Genomic DNA, 17,516 nt, shown 5'->3' on the forward strand with positions numbered 1-17,516 from the left:
CCTGTCCTCAGAGGGCTCACAATCTAATTTTGTATCTGAGAGTTAAGTGATTTAAGCGGGCCAGAGCAAGGTGCCTTCACTAGCAAGGGCAAAGAAAGCGATTGTGGTGATTCTGATTCAAAAAGAGTTAACTGTCAAACTACATGAGGTTATTAAGTGGCAACATGTAGACGTTTATTCATAAACTTGGTATACTGCTCACTTTTATCAGACCAGAGTGGTTTATAATTCTAAAAATATGTGCTATTTATAGAAAAATGAAAGGAACTCCATAAAATCATAGGAAAGACCTAAACAACCAACCAAGAACACAATCACACTTGACTGACACTCTAGGATAATGCACTAAAGAATACAAGACAGATACTTGTACACTGAACTCATAGGTTAAGAGCCACCCTAAAAAATATGATTTCAATAGGGCCTTATTTTTTGTTTTTAATTATGTTCTCCCCAAATTTCCTGATGCAGAGTATTCCAGAGTATTCCAGTAAGTCAGAAAAAAAGCCCTATCTTTTGTGGAAGCTCAGTATGCTTTGGAGATATGTGGCAGGAAAAGCCTATAATCTTGTAATGATCTTAAGCATCTTTGTGGTGTATATGAGTAGAGCACTATCCATTGATTTAGGTAGGGGGGGGAGCTAATGATCCTATAATGATTTGTGCACTAAACAAAGTATCTTAAATGGAATTCTGAATTTCACAGGCAACCAATGGAATTTTATCAATAACTTGATTCACTTGATTGTAAACATCTGCAATCCCAAGCAGTACTGCTCTACAGAGACTGCAATAGTTTGATTTGTGTCTTTGGTAGCCCAGAGTAGGCTACATTACCATAGTCCAATCTTGAAGTAAAGACTGTATATATCAGGTTTTGTAGGGCATCCTGATCAAAATAATATGTAACTGATCTAATCTGTCTCAATAAGTGAAAATCTTTCTGCACAACTGAAGAGATTTAATCTAAAGTGGAAAAGGAAAGGGACTGGGACTTGTATACCACCTTTTTGTAGTTTTACAGCCACACTCAAAGCAGTTTATATACAGGTACTTCAAGCATTTTCCCTATCTGTCCTGGTGGGCTCACAATCTATCAGCTGAGAGTCGAGTCTATCACAACACCCAGATAGTTAAATTTGCTATCTGGTTGAATTAATACATCACATATAGTGGGAATTAGTGGCGACTCTCCTTCAGCTTACTGGATCCAAAGTGACCCTGACTTAAAAATTAGAGATGACCACTGGACAAATACATATAGGTTAGGACTAAAAAACATGAAAATATGTAAATGTTTTATTCTATATTGTGATCTGTATGTAATCTACAATGTAAATTAATAGTTTTGTTTCGGGTCCAAGATGGCTGCTTCAAGCTAGACGCGCCGGGTTTGTTCCTCAACCTAAGAAATTTTCTTTGTGTCGAGCCCTGAACGGGCTTTTGTGGATACTTACAAGTATGCCCAAGAGAAGAGGCCGGAGCGCTGCTGCTACCTCGTGGCGCCCTCTTGGCAACATAGAGCAACTCCTGAGGTGAATGCAGGAGGTCTCTCAGGCGTTGGATGGTGGCCTGCTGAGGACACAGGGAGGCAAACCCGTAGCTATTCATCTAGGGCATGATGTTATGCTGAGCCCCGATGCAAGGACGCCGCCCACACAACCTCAGGTCAACAGCTCTCCCAGGGGTGGGGAAACCCCGGAGTCCGTGGTGTTCTCTCCCTCAGAGGCAAGATTGGATCCGGGAGAAGGTTTGGAGGTAGGGGCTCATAGTCAAGGAGCCCTAATGAATATGCCTGGGGATAATTCAACTTTACAAGGGGGCGATAGCCAGGAGGCATGCCCTGAAGAATACCCACAGAATGGTGAGCACTCTACTATCTTACAAACTTCAATTTCTCTGGTTATACCTGCAGTGGTAACCTTAGACTCCTTATGGGACCTAATTGCTGGTTTTGCAAAGTCTATTACCCCTAAATTTCAATACTTGGAAGGGGAAATTACAAAACATACAAAAGAACTGAATGATTTAAGAAAAGAATTGACTAACTCAAACGTATCTATACAGAAAATTGAAAAGGAAATCTTCACATCTAAACAGAAAATTGAAAAGGAAATCTTCACATCTAAACATCTTCAAGAGACTCTGATTAAAGATAATACCAACTTGAGAAGGAAAGTTGAAATGCTCGAGAACAATTCTCGTAGTAATAATTTAAGGTTAATTAATTTCCCTAAACTTGAGATGGTAAATTCTAGAGAAATGCTTAAGAGATATTTAGTGGAAATTTTAGAAGTATCAGATGAAATGTTACCACCATTTTCACGTGTTTATTATTTACCGATGAAAGCTTCTGTAGAGCAGCAAAAAAATTTGGTTCAACAAACTTTAAATGTTTCAGAATTATTAGAGACTTCTGATAAGGACTTAGCATTACCAGCAACTTTGATTATAACTGTGGCGCTTCCGCTAGATAAAACATGGTTATTAAGACTTTACTTTAAAAATAGACAAAAAGTTTTTCTTGGTTGTAAAGTACAGATGTTTCCTGATCTTACAAGGGAGACACAGAAGCGTCACCGTGAATTTCTTCTTCTGAAATCTGGGGTTACATCTTTGGGGGCTACCTTTTATTTGAGACATCCACGTAAATGTATAGTGTGTTACCGCTCTGTCAAGTATGTATTCTTTGAACTATCTCAATTGACAACTTTTGTGGCAATGTCTCATCTGGATGGAGTTATGAGATCTCATTTTCAGTGCTATAGCTTTTAGCATCTTGCTATAAATTTTATTTTTTCTTGTTTTCTTTTATTTTTTTGCTATTTCTATAACTTGGATCTAGAACGAGGACTTGAGCATAGATAGTTAAATAATGTTTTCTTTATTGGATGCATAATTAATTTTATGTTATTATGACTATTGCTTTCTGTACAAGTGTTATGCTTGAATTTAAATTGAAAATCAATAAAGATTTAATAATAAAAAAAAATTAGTTTTGTTTAATATTATCCATTCCATGAACATTTACTGGAGTTATGCCGTGCTACTATAAATACACAAAATTTGTCATGACTAAATCTCTCTGAAATTTATGACCAAAAGTTGGCCACCCTAGGGAGATGTCAGGTACTTAATGATTTGAGAGGTTTGAGTGGATTCAGATATTAGCAGTCCTAAGCTGGAAGAAGCTTCGTAGAGGGGAGAGGAGGGGGAGGAAGGGATATTGTGGGAATATCAAATTGATTGTTTCAAAGTGGCACATAAAAAATTGTACAATCCACAGAAACAAGGTAAAGCAGGTAAACTACAGCAACTAGTGGGGTAAGGGACTGTACACATCAGTCTTAGAAACAATGAAGTTTATTAAATGTAATCAAGAATTAAAACCTAATATATATATCAGTACAGAGTCCATCTCCTTTGTTTTTGGACCTGACACGGTCCATGTTTTGGATTCCAAAAAAGCCTGCCTCAGGGTTAAATTGTCGATCTAAACTAAAGAATACATACAAATATTCAAGATATTCTAATTCTTTCTAAGGTTGATGTGTACAGTACCTTTCCCCACATAGAAAGTTGTGACAGGGTGAAGTTCCTGTTGCGAGCCAGCAGAGGGAGCCTGAGCTCATTTGCATAGAGATCTTGCAAAGGCACTTGGGAGCTGTCCACTCATCCTGAGTGAAGTAAGGTGCTGAAAAGGACAGTTCCCAAGCTCAGAGCTGAGAGAAACAAGAGCTACTTTGGGAGCCAGGTGACCCTCAAGAGGAGGAATGCTGGCTTTGGCCTAATCCTTGCGCAGTCTGCTAGAATGGCCTGCCCAGTGGAGCTTGGTATCCATGGGGGGCTCAAGCTTGATGACTGGCAGATGGTCTGGTGGATGTGTGAGTGATCAGGGGAATGAACAACTAGGAAAGTCATTATGGAGAGTGGCTAAGGGATTGGAGTGAGTCCTCAGGAGTGACCAGGAGAGTCCTCAGGACATGCATCCAGGAAAAGATGACTGAAGGACTGGGAGAGTCCTAGGGCATGAGTCCAGGAAAAGACGATTGAGTGACAGAGTGGGTCTGGAAGAAGGAGCAGCCAGAGTGCCCAGAACAGATTGGAGTCCAGGAAGTACTCAAGCTTGATAACTGGTAGAGGGACCAATGGTGTCCATCACCTGTGGAGACCCAAAAGGCTGGGGAGCAGAGGGATAGGTGCTGGTCCCACAAGCAGCTGGAAGAGTTTGAGGTCCAATGCTGAAGGAGACTTGTGAGTGACTGGTAGAGGGACTGGCAGCGACCAGCAGAAAGACCAGTAAATGGTAGTGGAACCTGCCAGAAGATCCTAGAAAAGCAGCCTGTAGACCCTGAGTGCATTGACCAAAGGTGACTGGTGAGTAACCGACGGATGGACCAACGGGGCCAGCGACAATTAGTGGAGAGACCAGTAAATGGTACCAGAAGCTGCCCAAAGACCTGGAGCGCCAATAAAGAGATGGAGAGGACCTGGATAGGAATGGAGTCCAGGGAGGACTCGGTAGAGACCAGGAAGTGTCTGGTCATGTGTTTTAGAAGTGTATGAATGACGTGTATGTTGTGTTATTGTCAAGCAGTACCTGGTGATAGAAGAAGACCAGAAATGCCTGGGGATGGAAAAGTATGATGGGTGTTGATCGCGTGGTCCAATCACATGATCACATTTTGTGGTAGTGGTGGGATTTCAAAACTGCTAATCACGATTGGAGTAGTGGGATTCCAAGACCGCCTAAGAGGAATCCCGGAAGAACAGACAACCCCAGATGAGGAGAAAAGGTGATGGCTGCAGTGGATGAGGATGTCACATGGGGCCCCATAGGGGAGCCCACGAGGGAGGCTACAGGAGCCCTCAGTACAAGGGAAGGGAGGCTAGGTTTTTGAAAGGCTAAGCGGACTAGCTCCGCCTTAGAGAGAGAGGGAACTGTAGTCTGTTAGAGCTGGACATGCAGGATTATTTTCTCTTTTCTTGTCTGAGGGAGGGAACACCAACCCTTTTCAAGTTTCAAGTTTATTATAAATTTGATTAATCGCTTATTCAAAATTTTAAGCGATATACAAATCAATAAAATTACAAAATTTTAGGGGGAAACAGAACAAACACTTAGAACTAACCTAACAAAAACATTTTGAAACAAAAGGAGAGGATGGGAAGAGAAATACACGTATGAGAATAAAACAATAGGAAGGGAGAAAGCAATGTCCTTCAAAAAAAATTATGAAATAGGATTCAATTGAGGTTCCTAGGCAAGCTTTCTAGCTATCCAATGCATCTTTAAACAGAAAGCTTTTTAACTTGCCCTTAAATCTGTCTAGATTATGTTCTTCCCTTAAATAAATAGGGAGGGAATTCCATGTATGGGGGGCTATAACAGAGAAGATGAATTGCCACCATGTATTAATGATTTTGAGCGAGGGAACTGTTAATAGATGTTGGTCGTTTGACCTCAGTACTCTTGTTGAGGTGTAGGGAATCAATTTATGAATAAAGGCGGGAGTTTTGTAAAGAAGAGATTTGAAAGTTAACAGACTTAATTTGTATGTTATACGGTGAGCAACTGGGAGCCAATGCGCTTTCTTAAGGAGAGGTGTCACATGATCAAATTTCTTAGCTTTCATTATAAGTTTAATTGAGGCATTTTGTATAATTTGTAAACACTTGATTTCATTTTGGGCTATTCCCTTAAATAGAGCATTACAATAGTCGATTTTTTAAATTACCAAAGAATGAATTAATGTGTTAAGTGACTTTCGACATAAGAATTTCGAAACTGAATGAATTTGACGTAGTCTGAAAAAAGTTGATTTAACAATACTACTAATGTGGTTAGTTTATAATCAAAAATAACCCCTAGAATCTTAATGCTACTGATCGACTGTAAAGTGGAACCCTTGATAGTGATTGGAAAATTAAGCTTAGGACCATCTTTCCAGGGAAAGAGCATAACATTTGATTTATTAACATTGAGAGCTAATCTGTTAGCATTGAGCCATTGGTGAATCTGTTTGAGTTTCTTATTGATTGCTATTGTTTCCAGAGGGTTATTGGAGTCTAGCGGATGTAAAAGCTGAATATCATCTGCGTAAGCAAATATATTAAAACCAATAGATTGGCAAAGAGTCATCAAGGGTGCAAGAAAAATACTGAACAAAAGTGGTGAAAGAATGGACCCTTGGGGAATACCATGTGTTGCCGAGAAACTTTTGGCGGTTGTATTGTTAAATGACACAATTGAGGATCAATTAGCAAAATAGGATCTAAACCAAGAGAGGACCTGATCCGTGATGCCAACAGACTGCAGTCTATCTAAAAGAAAGTTATGGTCAATTGTGTCAAAAGTAGATGAAAGATCAATAGAAATTAAAGAACAGATTTATGATGATCCAGATAGCAAAGTATGGAGGTAGACATGCCAATCAATGAGTGTTCCGTAGAGTGATGTTGCCTGAAGCCTGTTTGATTTGGGTGTAAAATGTTGTTGTTTTTTATGCACTCTGATATTTGATTGTCAGCTTTGCTAGGAAGAGTATATTTGCGATTGGTTTGTAATTTGATTTATCCTCAGGACTAGTTTTATGATCCTTAATAATGGGATGAATAATGGTTTCCTTCCAGGCTTTGGGCATAATGCTTTGCTGAAGACTTTCATTAATTAAGGCGAGGATGAACGGACTGAAAATAGAAAAATATCGTTTAAGGAAGGGGGAGGGGATTGTTTCGACTTGGGAACCCTTAATATTGATGGTCTTAATGAGGGATTCAATCTTCCTAAGATTTGGTAAGTTGAATTGTGAGCATTTTGAGGATAGGACCTTAGCTCAGTTTGCTCTTGATCTAATATTGATTGCTTATTTAAGGTAAGATTTTTCCTGATGTTATTAACTTTATCTATAAAGAAAGTTGCAAGTTCCTGGGCAGTGGGCAGGCTGTTTATCTGACTTTGCCTTTTGGTTGTAGAAGTTATCGATTTTAATATAGAGTAAAGTGCAGAAAAGTTTTTAGCTTTCTCAATTTGACTTGAGTAATATTTCATTTTTGCCTGATTTATTTTTGGTTTATACAGTCTTGAATGTTCTTTAAATTTATCAAGATTGGTCTCGGTTTTTCCATTTCTCCACCTACGTTCTAAAGACCGAAGCTGTTTTTTGATAAGTACAAGATGGAGGAGTGTGACATGGTGAAGTTCCTGTCGCAAGCCAGCAGAGGAAGCCTAAGCAGTGGTGTGTGGAGCTCACTTGCATAGAGATCTAACAAAGGCACTTAGGAGCTGTCCACTCACCCTGAATGAAGTAAGGTGCTGAAAAAGACAGTTCTGAATAAGAGCTGTAAAAAAACAAGGGCTCCTTTGGGAGCCAGGTGACCCTCAAGTGGAGGAATGCTGGCTTCAACCTAACCCTTGGTAAGCCTGTTAGACTGGCCTTCTTGGTAGAGCTTGGAGTCCAAGGGGGGCTCAAGCTTGATAACCAACCGAGGGCCTGCTGGATGTTTTAGTGCCCAGAGGAGTGAGTGACTGAGGAAGACTGGCAAGTGACCAGTGGGACTGGTGGCGACCAGAGGAGAGACTGGAGGAGGAGACAAATTTGAGACTGAAGTTTCTCGCCCCTGCATTTGGGCAGAAAAACCTTCCCTTGTGATGTATTGAACTAGACCCCCCAGATGCTCTAATGACTGAGATGGGATCAGAGAACTCTTGGGGAAATTGATGACCCAACCTAAAGATTGAAGAAGAGAAATCACTCTTTGTGTTACCTGATAGCTCTCCTGCCGAGAAGATGCTTGAATTAATCAGTCATCCAAACAGGATGCACCCGAATTCCTTCCCTCCGGAGAAAGGCTGCTACCATCACCATCACTTTGGAAAATGTCCTTGGAGCTGTAGTGTTGAGAAACTGATTGGCCCTCTTGAGATCCAGAACAGGCCTGACCAAACCCCCTTTCTTGGGCACCACAAAGTAAATAGAGTATCTGCCCTGGACTCTTTGCCCTGGAGGAACCGGGATTACCGCCCCGAGTTCTAGATTCCCTCTTGGCTGCTCCCAAACATGGGGAAACCAAGAAAGAATCTGCGACAGGAGAGGAGAATTCTAACTTGTAACCTTCTTGAATAATATCTAAAACCCACTGACCAGATGCAATCTTGGCCCACTCCACTAGGAAGAGAGACAGTTGTCCCCCAATATAGTCAGTGGAGGGAGTCTGCACCCCGTCATTGTGGGGTTTGTGAAGCCTGGGGCCAGACTGGCTGGGAGGCAGAAGCTTTGGAAGAACGAAAGAACTGTTTTTGCGAATACTTAGATTTGGAACTGTAAGATTAACTGTGAGAGGGTTTACCCGGCCTATAACGCTTGATGTCCTGGAAACGGGAGCGGGAAGGAGGAGCCTCATAAAAACCCTTAGGTTTATCTTCCAGCAGCCGTTGAGATTTCGAATCAACAAAATCCTTAACCAATTTCCCCAAGTCCTTTCCAAATAATAAACGGCCCTTAAAAGGTAGCCTTACCAGACACTGCTTAGAAGCCGCATCCACTGCCCAACAGCATAAACACAATGCTCTCTGAGAAACCACCGTAAGAGAGATTGAAACAATAGACCAATTTCTTTTCTTATTAATTTTTAAATTTTTTATTGTCATATGATATGGAGAGCCATTTTTGATATGATGTTCAAATCAAAGTTTGGACGTTTTGCGGAAGACGCATAAAAGTCCAATACCAAAAATGTCCATTTTCAAAAGTGCATAATGTCTATCTTGTTTTTTCGAAACTGGCCATTTTTCAGATGTGCAGCTATCTTTTTCAACCATTTTAGAAAACAAACACATGCTACAAAAAATGCACAAAACAAACCATTGGGATGTAGGAGGGGCCAGCATATTTAGTAGATTGGCCACACAGAGCAGTGGGGCACCCTAGGGGACATTGCAGTGAACTTCACATAAAAAAGGCAGAGGAACACATCTCACCATAACCTCCTTATAGTATATGATGAGCCCTCCAAAAGCCACCCAAAACCTACTGATCCCAACTGTATACCACACAATAGTCTGTGCAGGTAGATTTTGGAAGGCTCATAAATTCTACTCTACGTGTAGCATTTAGAGTATGAAATGGGCCTAAGTCCCCATCTCTATAGTCAACTACACCAACCACTAGGCTACTCCTTTACTAATCTAACCAATCTAATCTTGGATTTATGAGTTGCGCTATGTCTACAGAGGTTCAAGGCAATTTACAGTACAGTTGAAGAATTTGATATGCATTACAATACAGGTATGGCTAGTCTGAGGCTAACATACAGGCAGATATGTACTGTTTCATTTACATCCTTGGGAGGTGAGAGGGGGCTTGTGATATGGGCGCAGGTTAGAGAACTGGGGGGAGGGGGTTGGTATCTGTCCGTTAGGGCAGGCGCGATTCCATTTAGGACGCTGGTACACGATTCTCAGTCGCTTCTTTGGCAGCCATCGAGTCTGGTGTCCTATAAGGAATCAGCCCCTAAGCATTTTCCAGTATTTTGCTTGTTTCCAAGCGCTAAGCATATGTTAACTGAGTTTAAAAAAAATATTTTTGTAGGGAGGATGTGTTATGTGCAGAGTGGGTGTTCGTGTGCTATCTGGCTAGCGTGCGCTGATTAAGAGCATGCAAACTGAATATCACAGACTTAAAGCAGGAGCACAACACCTCCTAAACAGGAAACGAGAAGTGCTCCTGCCTTAAAGTTTTGCAGTTATCACACGCTTTAGGCAACATTAGTGCACGACCTGCATATTAAAAAAATAAAATAAAATAAGCACCTTAAAAAGTATCACACTGTTAGGCCTAGGGCCCGGGGGTAAATAAACTTAGCATACATGTCTCCTCGAATTTGAATCCAGTTTCGTTGCAACAAAGGGACAGCCCGGTTCGGTTCTCCTCTCCTATCAATCGCTGTGGATTCCAGATTGTGAGGGATAGTGATGTCCGGAAATACGGTGATGTTATTCTATTTTTATATTTATCTATGCATGTAATAAAGTGTTATTGTTTAGGCTTTATATAGTCTGTGTGCTTTTTTTGAGTGTCACTGATCATCCCATTGGGCAGAAATAAGTGGCAGAACAAATTGGTACCAGAAGTGGGGTTGATCGATGTGGTCAAAAAGGCACCAGATGAAACATGGGGTTGAGGGGCAGGCCCCCAATCTCTCCATTCCGGGTTGGGATGACAGCATTTATAAATTAGTAGCCACTGAGTGGTCTGTCGAGGCAGGATTATGTGAATCCTGGACTTTTGGAAGTGGGGATCCACATGAATTATGTGCCTCTTTACAAAAGGTGAAAATTACAAAAGGAAAAGAGCGAGAGGGAATTTCTAGACGAGGATGGATGATTTTAGCAGCATGGAGGAAGTTGCATGAAGCTAAACATGAGTTACAATCAAAGTTAGGGGAGCTGGAAAAGAAAATGTGTGAGCAACAGAATGCCATCACAATGTTACAATATCAAAATAAATTGTTAATGGATAAGGTGGACACCTATCAAAATGTAGCCGAAAAGGCAGCCGTGCGTTGTGCTCAATATAAATACAAAAAACGGAGGGGGAAAGTGAGTGCCAAAAAGGTTAGGACTTTGCTTTCCCATCCTCCGGATGATTGGGATCCAGATAAATGGGATGGGGATATTTGGGATTCCAATTCTAATACCAGTGAGGAGGATATATGTAATGAAGGAAAGCAGGCAGAAAGTTTAGAAGCAAAGCCAGTGAGGAGACGAAGATTACAGGGAAATCTGCAGACAGGAGAAAATCTAACTAGAAATGATGTTATGGAGGACTTTACTCAGCAAGAAGTCATGGATATTATGGCACGCTTTACACAGCGGCCCGGGGAGCCACTAATACAATGGGTAATTCGGGTACAGGAGTTGGGCGCAGCAGGGATTATGTTAGATGCCACAGACGCCCCTAAATTTGTTCGAATTAGTCAAGAAGCAGCAGTACAAGATACGCTACGGGAGGATCCCGATCCGACAAATTACAACCAATGGTCTTTATTAGAGGTAATTGGTAAGAGTGTCACGAGGCGATATCCCCTTGAATCTGACTGGCCTTCCAATGATAAAGTTTGGTATACATTGAAAGATGCACAAATGAGAATTAAGGAAGAGGCTATGAAGGTAGCTTTAGTAATAGGTCACGCTGACACATATATGTCATTACCTTTTACTGTATCCATGAGAAATAAAATTATCAGGTATGCTGCACCGGCATACAAACAGGTAATTATGACTCTGTTGATCAATCAAACAGACAGGTCTATTTTGGAAGTCTTGGAAGCGGTCCGACAGTTAGGAGATCTGGGAGACTGGGGACCTCAAACTACTTTTGATAAAAAGAGGGAAGGACAATCCAATTCAAACAGGGCTAATCGAGTATCCCGAAGGGATATGTTTTTGGCATTAATAAAAGATGGGGTAAAGAGGGAAGAAATAGATGGGAAAGATACCGGGACTTTATGGAAAATGTACAAAAGTAGAGGATTAGGAAAGAAATCTATGTCTCAAGCCCAAGTAAGCAAGAGTGAGGATATGCCGGTGCCAACTGCTCCTCCTGAGGAAACTGCTTCCACTCTTTATCCTGATTTAAAAGGGTGGAAGTGGTGGGAGGATCAATGATGTGAATGCCAAGCCTCAGTGTTTGCCTGGACCAAATTAGAACAGCGTCCACATGTCGAGGTAAATATCTATTGGAAATCTGGGGAGCAAATGGTACAAACTCTAGTGGACACTGGGGCGGAGGCATCTATTATATATGGGAACCCTAAAAAATTTTGGGGCCCTAGAATACAAATATCAGGATTGGGGGGGAAAATTATACAAGCAGTACAGACAAAACTGAGATTAAAAATTGGACAATTACCAATCCGGGAGTATACTGTACTGATCACTGAGATTCCTGAGTATATAATAGGGATAGATATCCTGAAAGGGCTAACCTTACAGCTTTCTGATGGAATTTATAGTTTTGGCAAATCACCAGCCATTCCTATAAGATCAGTAGTGGTGGGAAAATTACCTGTTCCAATAGTAGTACCAATCTCCACAAAAATTGTAAACATGAAACAATATCGCATTCCGGGAGGGCACGAAGAAATTACCAATACAATACAGGATTTGGTGAAAGCGGGAGTAATAAAAACAGTTACCTCCGCCTTCAATAATCCTGTATGGCCCGTCCATAAGGCAGATGGAAGTTGGAGAATGACAGTAGATTACCGAGAATTGAATAAACACACGCCACCTTTAAGTGCCGCTGTTCCCGATATGATAACACTGGTTGAACAAATTCAATCACGAACTGGTACTTGGTATGCAGTTATTGATTTAGCCAATGCATTTTTCTCTATTCCTATAGTGGAGCAATGTCAGGAACAATTTGCATTCACTTGGCAAGGGAGACAATATACATTTACCAGACTACCACAAGGGTATTTACATAGTCCCACTTTCTGTCACAAGATTATAGCAGAGCATTTAGATAACTGTACCTTACCTGAAGGAGTAGAACTATCACACTATATTGATGACATTTTGATCCAGGGTAATACAGAAAAGGAAGTTGCAGATGCTTTGGCATTGGTAGTAGAAACAATGAGACAGGCTGGGTGGGAAATAAATCCAAAGAAAGTGCAGGGACCAGCACAAACAGTGGTATTTTTAGGAATTAAATGGTCAAAAGGGTGTCGAGAAGTGATAGAGAAAGTTAAACAGAAAATTGTAAACTTCCCTTCTCCCCAAAGTAAGAAACAAACCCAGGCCTTTATTGGCCTTTTTGGATTCTGGAGGCAACATATTCCACACTTGGGGCAAATCCTGTCTCCTCTGTACAAAATCACAAGGAAAAAATATGATTTTGTCTGGACTGAACACGAGGAGCAGGCTTTCCAGAGAGCAAAGGAAGCTATTCAGCAAGCCATGAATTTGTGGCCATTAAAGGAGGGTCCAGTAGAATTGCAAGTGAGTGTACAGGAGCGATATGCTAATTGGAGCCTATGGCAAAAGCAAGCTGGACGACGAGTGCCTTTGGGATTCTGGAATAGGACTCTCCCAGAAACTGGGACCCGATACACACCCTTTGAAAGACAGCTGCTAGCATGCTACTGGGCTTTGGTAGCAACAGAACAGTTGACCATAGGACACGAAGTAATGATACGACCAGAAATACCCATTATGACATGGATCATGAGTGACCCAAAAACTCATCGTATTGGACATGCCCAGGAACAGAGTATCATAAAATGGAAATGGTACATCCAACAGAGGGCTAAGTCAGGCCTACATGGAGTAACGATGCTGCATGAAAAAGTATTTAATGTGCCCACAGAAGATACCCCATTGCAAGTGGACGACATATGTGAAAGTCCCATTCGGTGGGGAAAAACATATCAAGAACTAACTGAGACACAACAACAGCATACCTGGTTTACAGATGGTTCCTCCAAATACCAGGGTCAACTGAGACATTGGAAGGGCGTGTCCTTTAATCCAGTCACAAAGCAACTGCTAACAACTACCGGAAAAGGAGAGAGCTCACAATATGCTGAACTATATGCAGTGTGGCAGGCCATACGGCTAGAACAAGGACAACAATGCCATATCTTTACTGATTCATGGGCAGTAGCAAATGGAATGACAACTTGGATGATGAAATGGAAAAAGGACAATTGGACAATTCACAATAAAGAAGTCTGGGGAGCCAGACTTTGGCAAGATATTCTGGAATGGGCCAATACTACCGTAATAACAGTGTACCATGTAGATGCACATGTTGTGAAAGATACGCTTGACACTGTTTTCAACTCTGTTGCAGATAGCGCATCCAAACTCACTGAAACAGAGTTGGCAGAAGAACAAAACTCTTCCACCCCGCACGTTGTGGTCATGGAAACAGATGTTGCTTCCGAAATGGCCATGGCAACATGGGCACATCAAAAGTCCGGACACCTTGGAGAGAAGGGAACTATTAGGTGGGCACATGATAGAGGAATACATTGTACTGTAGATATGGTAAAGACAGTAATCAGTAATTGTCATTTATGTAAACTAGCTCTCACATCAGCGCAGCAGATGCCCCCAATTTTTGGGAAAATAGCCAGAGGCAGGCTACCAGGTCAGATTTGGCAAATAGATTATATAGGCCCTCTACCATTGTCTAAAGGATGTCAATATGTGTGTACCATGGTAGATACCTATTCAGGGTTGTTAGTGGCTTATCCTTGCCGGAAAGCCAATCAAGAAAACACAATTAGAGCATTAGGATTAATTACCTTATATTACGGACACCCTCTAGAAATACAGTCAGACAGGGGGACTCATTTTACAGGTAATATGATTAGGGATTGGATCAATGATAACAATGTTCAATGGAGACTACATGTAGCCTATCATCCACAAGCCTCAGGACTGATAGAAAGAATGAATGGATTATTAAAAACCCAATTAAAGAGATTAGGATATCAGTCATTGCGTAGGTGGAGGGAACATTTAACGGAAGCCTTACAAATTTTGAACAATAGACCCATAGCTTCACATACTACACCCCTGAATAGGATGCTGTATTCCACACTTGAAGCAAGTGACAAAATTTGTACCCTCCAGTTTTGGACTGTTAGACCTGGAGTACAGCTTCCTATAAGGGCCACTGATGGATCTGCTGGACTAGATGTATATTGCCCTAATGAATGCAAATTAGATCCACAAATAGTGAAACCTATTCAAACTGGTTTGGGGGTGCTTATTCCAAAGGGATATTATGGACAGATTTGTCCGCAATCAAGTTTGGCTCTTAAAGGTGTAACTATAATGGGGGGTGTCATTGATTCAGACTATCGGGGCAAAATTGGAATATTGTTATTAAACCTTGGAAAAGAAGCTATCATTCTCCAAAAGGGGGATCGTGTTGCACAATTGATAACTATTGCAATTAAAATGGAAGCTCCACAGTTAATTGATAAACCCCTGCACCATTATGGCCGAAGTGAACCAGGCTTTGGGGCAGCTAATGTAATTAAAGCTGGTATGAGAATCTGGTGGAAGAAACCACTCCAACCTATAGTAGGAGCCACCGTAATAGCTGCAGGGAAAGATAGTATTGTACAAATACTAGTGGATGGTTATGAACGTCCAATCTTCGCTCCTCGAGACCAATGTTTTAGGAGAGAATAAAGATGCTTTTTCTTTCCACAGGACCTAACATGGAAGTGTATCACCATTCTATCTTTGGTATGGTACGGACAAACTGCAATAATGCCAGTGAAGAGTGACCGTCCAACCACTGTCGTCATGATCCAGTGGAAAAATGCTACTTCAATGAGAAAACAAGATAATTTCACATGCAGCGAAAACTCCCTGTGTAACATTTGGAATTTTACATTTTCTCCTTCCCCTGTCATTCGATATGACACAGATACCGGGTTCACTAAATATTATAAAACTCCTTTTTGGGTGATGAATGCCTCTGTAATTAGCATTACCATTCGAAATCACACTGGGATCCAATGTACTAACTATACTTTTCCCCAAAATATAGTTAGTAAACAAGTGGCTCGAGATATCATACAAACACAAAAGTTTACTAGCACTACATTTTGGAATTTATCCTTACCCATTAACAGGGCACAGGGACTAATTTGTAGGAATGCAACCAAAATTGAAAACCGCACTGACATGGTAATTATTATGACATTTATCCATACTAATCCTATTTCATTAAATGCCTCTTTAGTAAGAAATATTAGAGAATGCAAAAATACCAGTTTAGAACATAAGGAAATGATATATGAATGGAAAATTAATTTTCCTATTCTACCCAAATGTAGGACCCGAAGATGGCTGGATCAACTATTAGGGGGGGCGGGAACTACATTAGGTATTGTAAATACTATTGATTCTGAAATATTGGCTGGCAAACAAGCATCTTTTGGCTCCGGAGTAGCGGATGTATTTAGATGGGAAGGTAAATGGATGCCAAATACTGTACATAATCATGAACTAACCTTACGATATGATCAGTTAATGTTACATGTTGTTAATGATACTATAATACAGCAATATACTTTAGATAGTAATGTTTCTTCAGCCTTACATTGGACTATTTGTGAGATTCGTGTTTTGTCTTTTATACAACAAAGACTTAATTTTATCCAGCAGTTACAATTATGAAATACCTCATTGATTTTTGTATTATTTAATAAAACCACGCCCTTAGATAGAACATGGTGGAATTTTGATATAAAACAATGTTCTGATTTCTCCTGTGAAGGGTTGCTTACGTTATTTGATGTAAGGAACTCTACCATAATGTGTCCTTTCACTGTGATGCCTTTGGTATTAGGACCCCAATTATGGTTTCCTACTTACTATGGGCAACAAATAGATGAACAGAACAAAACATACGTGTTAAAAAATTGTAAACAAATTCAACATGGACAAGTTTGTCCATCTCCTTATGCGATCTATGAACCATGTTCTCTACAACATACCTACAATCTGTGCCAATGGACCGTTCAACCTCAAGGTTACACTTTTATACAAGAAATATTACATAAATATGTCTGTGTTGCTAGCAGTACTGTTGAACTTGTGATTCCTGCTATTCAAGCTCCCTTTTCAGTATGTTTACAGAATGTTAGTGTGTTGCAGTGGGCAAATAATGCAACTTATCATTTTTATGAACCCTGGATATCAAATGTAAATGTTAATCTTTCTTTTGCCGATGTACTTACTCCAATTATTTTATTACCCTCTGTAAAGAAAGCCATGCAAAATATAGCAATTCTAAATAAAGCAAACCAGCAACGTAACCTTACCTTGCTACAGCATAAAATAGATACTGAATTTTTAAATACTAACTTGCATTCAGTGGCAGATCATATTGAAGCTACTACTGCACACCATTGGTGGGATGCTTTTACCGGGTGGAGTGCTACAGCAAGAAAAGTGTTTCTTCATCCCTTAATCTATATTTGTTTAGTTATCCTTATGTTAACATTTCTTAATTGTGGATTTACCTATTGTGTATACAAACGAACACTCTCTCCCTCTATTCGGATGACTTCTTATTCGGAAATACAAACTTGAGGATCCAGGGGTGGAATGTTAGGCCTAGGGCCCGGGGGTAAATAAACTTAGCATACATGTCTCCTCAAGTCTGTTTACCTAACCTCCTTAACCTTAGTGTTACCTTGACAACATCAAATGCTTTACTAAGAACCCAGCAGCTTTTCCCTGACTTCAGTTGCCTGTGTACCGCTCAAATAACATCAGTAAGGACAGACCTGAGTGTTATCAAAACAGAGAACAAAAGAGCAAGACCAGCCGTTTACCAGTCCCTACAACATCTCATTAATGACCTCCAAAGAACAATAAGACCTGATGGTCTCTACAATAACCTTGCTTATCTGAGATCCGACTTCTTTGATCACAAAAGAACTGAGAAATCTGCTATCTTGACCTCTTTTGACCT

At 40.6% G+C, this 17,516-nt stretch overlaps 2 protein-coding genes across 8 annotated transcripts in view; one reads left to right on the plus strand and one right to left on the minus strand.

Annotated features, from left to right (window-relative positions):
• Positions 1–17,516, minus strand: part of PRR5 (proline rich 5) — a 269,323-nt gene that overhangs the window by 199,551 nt on the left and 52,256 nt on the right. The gene's annotated exons all lie outside the window — the stretch shown is intronic.
• LOC117364217 overlaps positions 11,759–17,516 on the plus strand; it is a 67,675-nt gene continuing 61,917 nt past the window's right edge. The window contains exon 1 of the mRNA XM_033953230.1: positions 11,759–15,118. Coding sequence (XP_033809121.1) covers positions 11,759–15,118 — 3,360 coding nt within the window. The remainder of the gene's footprint in view (positions 15,119–17,516) is intronic.

This window comes from Geotrypetes seraphini, chromosome 7, assembly GCF_902459505.1.
Source record: "Geotrypetes seraphini chromosome 7, aGeoSer1.1, whole genome shotgun sequence".
Taxonomy (NCBI): domain Eukaryota; kingdom Metazoa; phylum Chordata; class Amphibia; order Gymnophiona; family Dermophiidae; genus Geotrypetes; species Geotrypetes seraphini.